The 8,384-nt window shown below is 47.5% G+C and overlaps 1 protein-coding gene across 1 annotated transcript; it reads left to right on the forward strand.

The window, feature by feature from the left end:
* The first annotated feature begins 2,280 nt into the window (after window positions 1–2,280).
* Window positions 2,281–3,201, forward strand: LOC119921905 (olfactory receptor 14A16-like). The gene has a single exon (XM_038741885.1). The coding sequence runs from the start codon at window positions 2,281–2,283 to the stop codon at window positions 3,199–3,201; it is 921 nt and encodes a 306-aa protein (XP_038597813.1).
* The last annotated feature ends 5,183 nt before the right edge of the window (window positions 3,202–8,384 follow it).

Below are 8,384 nucleotides of genomic sequence, written 5' to 3' on the forward strand. Positions count from 1 at the left end.
GTTGTACTTCTCAAGCGCTTAGTACAGTGTTCTGCACGCAGTAAGCGCTCAATAAATACGATTGATTGAATGAATGAATGGAGAAACACCATGGCTTTGTAGATAGATCACGGACCTGGGAGGCAGAAGGACCTTGGTTCTAATCCCAGCTCTGCCACCTGTCTGCTGTGTGATCTTGGGCAAGTGTCATCCTTTGCCTGTGGACGGGTCTGTTCTGGAATCGGTTTGGAGAGGGAGACCAGGGACCTAAAGGCTGAATTTTATACAACATTTATCCTGCGAGATGAACTTAATTATTTGATTATCTTGGATGTGGTGAAATGAATCTCTTCTTTGGGAGGAATATGATTATTTAGTGATATTGTAGCTTCCGTACTGGGAGGAATATAATTATATGTTACGGGCACGTGGTAAAACACCCAGGTCCCACCCAGGAGGAATTAATTTATTGTTTGTTTGCACGTGGTGAGCCGGCTAGCTCCCACACACGTGCACTTCCCATTTAGGATGAATACACTTAGGCGTGACCCACCCATGGCGAAGCGCCTGGCTTCTAGCCCCACAAGCGTTCAACAGGACACTCAGCCATCCCACAGCTCCTTACTTGGTGCAAGCAGAGTGGGCATTCCAAGCTCTGGGCAGCGGTGACCCACAGCCGGTTGTTACAGGTCTTGATCCACTGCACAAAAGGTCAGAGGCTTCAGGTATTCATCATGTGTGCTCCTAGGCTACTCCAGCTTCCAGTCTCAGTTTATCCAATGTCTGCCCTCCCCCTTTCCTCCATACCTAATTTGATTGGCACTGGGGCAAGGGACACTTTCTGAATTCCTGGCTTGGGCTGTCAATCTAGCTGTTTTGGTTGTGGGGCCAGTATCCCACCTGCACTTCTGAGTTCTTCCTTAATGGCTTGGGCAGTCACAAGATAGCGTTTGACTTTGAGATAATGGGTAGCCCGGGTTCACCTTCGCACAGAAAGTCACTTCACTCCTCTGTGCCTCAGTTACCTCATCTGTAAAATGGGGATAACGAATTTGAACCCCATGGGAAACATGGATTGTGACCATTTTTGCAGCTACGTCAATACAGTTCCTGGCACATAGTAAGCACTTACCAAATAAAAAAAAAAAACAGGTCGTACTGTGTTAGAATCTGATTTTCTTGCATCTACTTAACAAATTCCCCAGTTACTGGCGTAACTCCCTCAAGTGCTTAGTACCACACTCTTCACACAGTAAGCAATCGATAAATACCACTGATTGCTTGATTCAGGGAGGGATCAGGAGGAATGTTTGTCTTCTTTAACAGCTTCCACAGTTCCTCCTTCCAACTTCCTCTACCAGTGGGGCTAGCTGCAAGACTCTCACAACTCGTTATAGGTATATTGAGGTAGACGAAACCAGTGTTCACCAGGCCCAAAAGAAGGTAATGCCTAATGGATAATAATGGCATTTGTTAAGCGTTTACTTTGTGCCAGGCACTGTACTAACAGCTGAGGCACTGTACTAGATATCCTAGGCATCAACTACTAGTATCAGGAGACATTTTGTTATTACTTTAAAACTAGTACTTAACTATACCGGAAGTAAGTAGGTTTTCTAGGCCAACAGCAAGGAAAAAAAAGTTCTTAGAGCTAAATGGAGGAAGTTCTATTTCGTGAATCTTTAACTGGAATAGTGGTATCTTTCAATGCTCGTTTTCAGTTCGTAGTAATGCCTAGACCAAGCAACACGGCCTAGTGGAAAAAAACGTGATTGATTGATTGATTGATTGATAACATGAGCCTGGGAATCAGAGGAGCTGGGTTCTAATCCTACTATGCCAATTACCTGTTGTGTGACCTCGGACAAGTCACTCAAGTTCCTTATGCCTCAATTCCCTCAATCCCAAAATGGGGATTCAATAACTGTTCTCCCTCCTACTTAGACATTGAGCCCCAGGTGGTACCTGATTATCTTGAATCTACACCAGTGGTAAGATTGTGCTTGGCACATACTAAGCACTTCACAAATACCACAATTATTACTATTATTATTATCATTAGTGCTAGGAATCTGAGGCCAGAGGTAATACACTCCAGGAGACCAAGAAAAATAACTTGTTAATCAGGAGAGTTATGGGAAGGGGGAACTGAGAGGCAAACTTAGTCAAAAACTCATGTGCTGTCTTGCAATTTTTGTCCCCATGGGGACCGTTGTCACAACTGTTTTCAGACATTCAATAAACATGTGTTCTTGTTATGTCACTAAGCGGAAGTTTCCTCCAAACTTTCCTTTCACTCAGATGGCTAATGGCACGGTGGTGATGGAATTCCTGCTCTTGGGTCTCTCAGAGGTCCGGGAGCTGCAGCTGGTCCATGCCACGCTGTTTCTCCTGGTCTACCTGGCGGCCCTGACAGGGAATCTCCTCATCGTCGCCGTCACCACCCTCGACCAGCGCCTCCACACCCCCATGTACTTCTTCCTCAAGAACCTGTCCATCCTCGACCTCTGCCTCATCTCTGTCACCGTCCCCAAATCTTTCTTCAATTCAGTGACCAACAACAACTCCATTTCTTTCAAGGGCTGCGTACTGCAAGTGTTTTTCTTTGTTTCGGCTGTTGTCTCTGAGGTGGTCCTGCTCACAGTGTTGTCCTGTGATCGCTACGCTGCCATCTGCCACCCCTTGCGTTATGAGGCCGTCATGAACAGAGGGGTTTGTGGGAAGATGGCAGCCGCCTCCTGGCTTAGTGGGGGGCTCTCCGGCCTCATGCACACGGCTGCCACCTTCTCTGAACCTTTCTCTGGGCCCAACGTAATCCACCAGTTCTTCTGTGACGTCCCCCTGCTTCTGAAGCTCTCTGGTCCCCAAGGAAACATATATGAATATTCAGTCATTGTCCTTTCTGCCAGTTCCTTCGCCATCTGTTTTGCATACATAGCTACCTCGTATGTCTGCATCTTCTCAGCCGTGCTGAGGATGCCGTCAGCAGAGGGCCGGTCCAAAGCTTTCTCCACCTGCCTGCCCCATCTCATCGTCGTGACTTTCTTCGTCTCCACGGGTGTTTCTGAATACCTGATTCCATCCTCCAATTGTCCATCAGGTCTAGACTTGCTTCTTTCCTTTTTCTATTCCATGGTGCCCCCGGCTCTGAACCCTGTCATCTACAGCTTGAGGAATCAGGCAATGAAAGCTGTTCTAGGGAGGATGTTATGCCTGGAATAATAATAATAATTATGGTACTTGTAAGGGCTTACTGTGTGCCAGGTACTGTACTAAGCTCCGGGGTGGATACAAGCAGATCGGTTTGTACATAGTCCCTGTCCCACTTGGGACTCACAGTCTCAATCCCCATTTTACAGATGAGGTAACTGAGGCACAGAGAAGGGAAGGGACTTGCCCAAGTTTCCACATTAAACAAGTGGCAGAGTTGGGATTAGAACCCATGACGTTCTGACTCCTCATCCCGTGCTCTACCCACTACATCACGCTGCTTCTCATAATGGGTCTCAAACAGAAAATGGGCTCTAACAGAAAATGACCATTTCTTCTGAAGGAGGTCAATCACCCGTCCTGAGAGCTGAAAATTATCTTGCCCCAAGGTGAGACGAATTGACATATCTCCTCTACTACTTTGTTGGCAAAAGAGTCTATCTCCCTCTCCTCATACACTATCCTGTCCCCATTCCCTTTTCTCTTCCTGCCCAACTATCCTCCTGATTGTAAACTCTTTGTTAGCGGGGATGATGTCTATCAACTCTGTTGAACTACTTTTTCCAACACTTGGTACAGTGTTTGGAACACAGTGAGTGTTCAGTAAATACAGTTGACTGATTATTTTTGTTGGGGATTTTTAGACAGTTGATTGAGGGATTACTTAATTAATGATTGACTAACTGATTATTTCCCCTATTAGGAATTTATTTCAATGCCCATCTCCCCCTCTAGATTGTAAGCTCTTTGTGGGTGGTGATTGCATCTATTCTACTCTTGTACTCCCCCAAGTGCTTGGTACAGTGTTATGCACATAGTAAGCACTCAATAAACACCATTGGTTGATTGACTAATTTCTATAGACTGTAAGATCATTTCAGGCAGGGAATGTGTTTACCAACTCTCTGGTACTGTAGTCTTCCAAGTTCTTAGTGCAGTGCACTGCGCATAATAAGCACTCAATAAAATATCACTGATTGGTAAGAACTGGTCTCCATGATGTTTGTAACATCTTACCCGTTGACCCACACCCTGGACCCCAAACAATTTCACCTCTCAAAAACACTTGCTTTTCTACTCCTCTCTTATTTAATCCTTTTACCTTTCACTCTCCAGTGGCTACTGTTCTAGTCTCAAGAAGCGTGGGGAGCGTGGGAAAGCGCTGAGACAGGGAGTATGTGCACACAAACCGTACCCAACAGCTCAAGGCCAAACAGACTCAACAACAGGAGATAAAGGGACCAGGGCAAGAAAAACAACCTTGCACCTGCAAAGCTCGGAGGCAACCTCAAGGCCATATCCGCAGCCAGCGATGGTTGGCAACGGGTGGCTGGGGGCCAGCCAGAGCAAACGCTTCGTGATGGACGGAGCTGTTGCTAGGCTAGTGGCTGGAGGGTGGCGAGTGAGTGTGCTACATGGCCTGAGAAAACCCTGCCCCCGGGCAACGGGGGGTATAAGAGACGAACAAGACAAGGGGGGGTACACAGGTGCTCTCTCTCCCTCCCTATCTCTCTCTCTCTCTCTCGTTCTCTCTCTCTTTATTAACTATGTAATCGCTGATATCAAATAAACGGCAACCAAGCTTTGGACCTCTGGCTGACTCTTCCTGGTGTGAACGCGAGGCCTGCGTCCGGAGACGTCCGAAGACCCGGAGAGGGTAAGAACCCGAGAGTTGCCCCCGAAACCCCGGGGAGCAACGAAGAAGCAGCATAGCCTAGTAGAAGGAGCCTGGTCTTCAGAGAGGACTCCCGTTCTAGTTCCAGCTCCTACACCTCTCTATATGTGACCTTAAAGAAGCCACTTTACTTCTCTGGGCCTCAGTTCCCTCATCTGTAAAAGGGGAAATCAATACCCAGCTCCCTCCTACTTAGAATGTGAGACCCATGAGGGATCTGATAATCTTGTATCTAATATGTAGTGAGTACTTGACAAATATCATTATTTTCTCAGACTTCTTTCAGGGTTGGAAATGCTGTGATAATAGAGATGATGATGATGATGATGATGATGATGATGATGATGATGATGATGATGATAGGAATTTGGGGGTAGGGGAGATTTGGAGGGATCAGAGGGGTTGCTGGATGAAATAATTAAGAGCAAAGAAATCATCTTAATTTAAAATGTGCAAAGGCTCCAGACCTTCATATAAAGAGAATTACACTCCTCTATGGAGGGACATATAGAAATGGCACATCAAGAAGCCCCAGAATTCCATTCCCAAGAACAACACCCTTGCTTCACCAATCCTCTCTGCTCCATCACTTTATTAAAATTGTATTTGTTAAGCACTTACTATGTGTCAAGCACTGTTCCAAACATTGGATTAGATACAAGTTAATCGTGTCTAACACAATCTCTGCCCCACAGGAGGCTCACAGTCTAAGTATTGAATTTTACAGTTGATGAAACTGAGACCTAGAGAATCGAAATGGCTTGCCCAAGGTCACACAGCAGACAAGTGGCAAAGCAGGGATTAGAACCCATGTCCTCTGATTCTATCCCCCTCTATTCGATCACTTGGGCTCACTCGCTCCTTCTTAATTCTGCATCATTACCCAGCCCATAGCTCTCTTATCACTGAAGACAGTGCATTCATCTTGTAATCTGAAAGTCCTAAATTTGAGTTGCAGACTGTGGTGGGCGCTGTTTCTTTTTAATGGTATTTGTTAAGTGCTTACTATATGCCAGGTACTGTACTAAGTTCTGGGGTAGATACAAATTAATCCAGTAAGACACACTACATGTCCCACATGGGGCTCACAGTTTCACTCCCTATATCAATGACGAGGTAATGTAGGCACAGAGAAGTTAAGTGACTAGCTCAATGCCACACAGCAGACAAGTAGCAGAGCTAGGATTAGAATCCAGGTCCCTCTGACTTCCAGGTGTATGCTCTCTCCACTAGGCCATGCTGCTACTCTGTCTCCGCCTGGTTCTCCTTTTATCTCTCCACCCGTTCATTCTCAGTCTCTTTTGCGGGCTCCTCCTCCCCCTCTTATCCCCTTACTGTAGGGGTTCCTCAAGGGTCAGTTCTTGGTCCCCTTCTGTTCTCTATCTACACTTACTCCCTTGGTGAACTCATTAGCTCCCACGCCTTCAACTATCTTCTCTAGGCTGATGACTCCCAAATCTACATCTCTGCCCCTACTCTCCCTCCCTCCCTTCAGGCTCGTGTCTCCTCCTGCCATCAAGACATCTCCCTCCGGATGTCTGACCGTCATCTAAAACTCAATATGTCCATGACTGAGCTCCTCTTCTTCCCTCCCAAACCCTGCCCTCTCCCTGACTTTCCCATCACTGTTGACAGCACTACCATCCTTCCCGTCTCACAAACCTGCAACCTTGGTGTCATCCTCGACTCTGCTCTCTCGTTCACCCCTCACATCCAATCCATCACCAAAAGCTGCTGCTCTCACCTCTGCAACATCGCCAAGATCTGCCCTTTCCTCTCCATCCAAATCGCTACCCTACTGGTTCAATCTCTCATCATATCCCGACTGGATTACTGCATCAGCCTCCTCTCTGATATCCCATCCTCCTGTCTCTCCCCACGTCAATCTATACTTCACGCTGCTGCCTGGATCATTTCCGTGCAGAAACGCTCTGGGCATGTTACTCCCCTCCTCAAAAATCTCCAGTGACTACCAACCTAAGCATCAGGCAAAAACACCTTACCCTCGGCTTCAAGGCTCTCCATTACCTCGCCCCCTCCTACCTCACCTCACTTCTTTCCTTCTACAGCCCAGCCCGCATCCTCCGCTCCTCTGCTGCTAACCTCCTCACTGTACCTCGTTCTCGCCTGAACCGCCGTCGACCCCCGGCCCACGTCCTCCCCCTGGCCTGGAATGCCCTCCCTCCGCACATCCACTAAGCTAGCTCTCTTCCTCCCTTCAAAGCCCTACTGAGAGCTCACCTTCTCCAGGAGGCCTTCCCAGACTGAGCCCCCCCCCATTCCTCTCCCCCTCCCCATCCCCCCGCCCTATCTGCTTCCCCTCCTCACAGCACCTGTATATATTAAAGGTACTATACTTGTACGGATATATTACTCTATTCATTTTATTTGTAAATATTTACTATTGCATTTATTTTATTTTGTTAATATGTTTTGTTTTGTTATCTGTCTCCCCCTTCTAGACTGTGAGCCCACTGTTCGGTAGAGACCATCACTATATGTTTACAACTTGTACTTCCCAAGCGCTTAGTACAGTGCTCTGCACACAGTAATTACTCAATAAATACGATTGAATGAATGAATGAATGCTACCTCAGGAAGGATCCCTCAGCAGTATAAAAGACGAACGTGAGTAGGGTACAGGTTCCTCACGGAGCTGGAACCTTGTCTTCCTCAAATGGGCCTCCCAGAACTTGGCAAACTTAGAGTTGCTGCTTAGCAGGAAGAAGGAGCTGACAGTGGCATAACCGCTGACCACAAACATATTGACATTCAGGAGGGTGATGTTGTTCCTGAGGGAACTTCCCAGAAATGGTGACAGTATGAAGTCCGTGCAGTAGAAGGCCATGAAGCAGCTGACCAGCAACAGGATAGTCAGGGTTGCTCTTGTCTCCAGGGATTTCCGAGAAGGCGGGCGCTGGCCGTGGAGATGCCAGACCTCCCGAATGTGTTGGGAGAGGAGGAGGACCATATAGACACTGGAGCGTTCCACGATTCCCAAGGAAAGGGCGTTGTGGAGTGCCATCACAAAAGGAACAGATCTACGAGGCTGCTGACGGGCTTGATGGAACAGTAGTCATCACTGAATCTGGGATCGTGGCTGGTCATGTTGGGAGATGCAAAGGTGTTGAACAGGAAATTGCTATCCATGATCGAGTTGAGGAGCCACAGGAGGATACAGATTGGGAGGATATTCTTTCTGACCCGGGCTTTGAGCTGGGCCCAGAGAGAGGAACTGGGGCTTATGATCACGGCTGGACCAAGCTCAGGAGACCGGTGGTGCGGATGGAGGGACCTCTGGTCACCCAGTACAAATAGGCGAACGTCTAAAATCCGACATCCGTCTGCAGAAGCTGCAGACGCCAAGTTGATGCTGACACAGTGTCCACTCTAGTAAGGAGAATTGAGGTGTGGACCTGGGCTAGGTGGAAAATGAAAAGGTCCGTGGGCTTCGACCTGGGTTCCAGGAGGATCGTGGAAACGTGGAGAGTAATTAGGAGAGGAGGGAGTTTCCCATGAC

This window comes from Tachyglossus aculeatus, unplaced genomic scaffold, assembly GCF_015852505.1.
Source record: "Tachyglossus aculeatus isolate mTacAcu1 unplaced genomic scaffold, mTacAcu1.pri SUPER_32, whole genome shotgun sequence".
Lineage (NCBI taxonomy): Eukaryota > Metazoa > Chordata > Mammalia > Monotremata > Tachyglossidae > Tachyglossus > Tachyglossus aculeatus.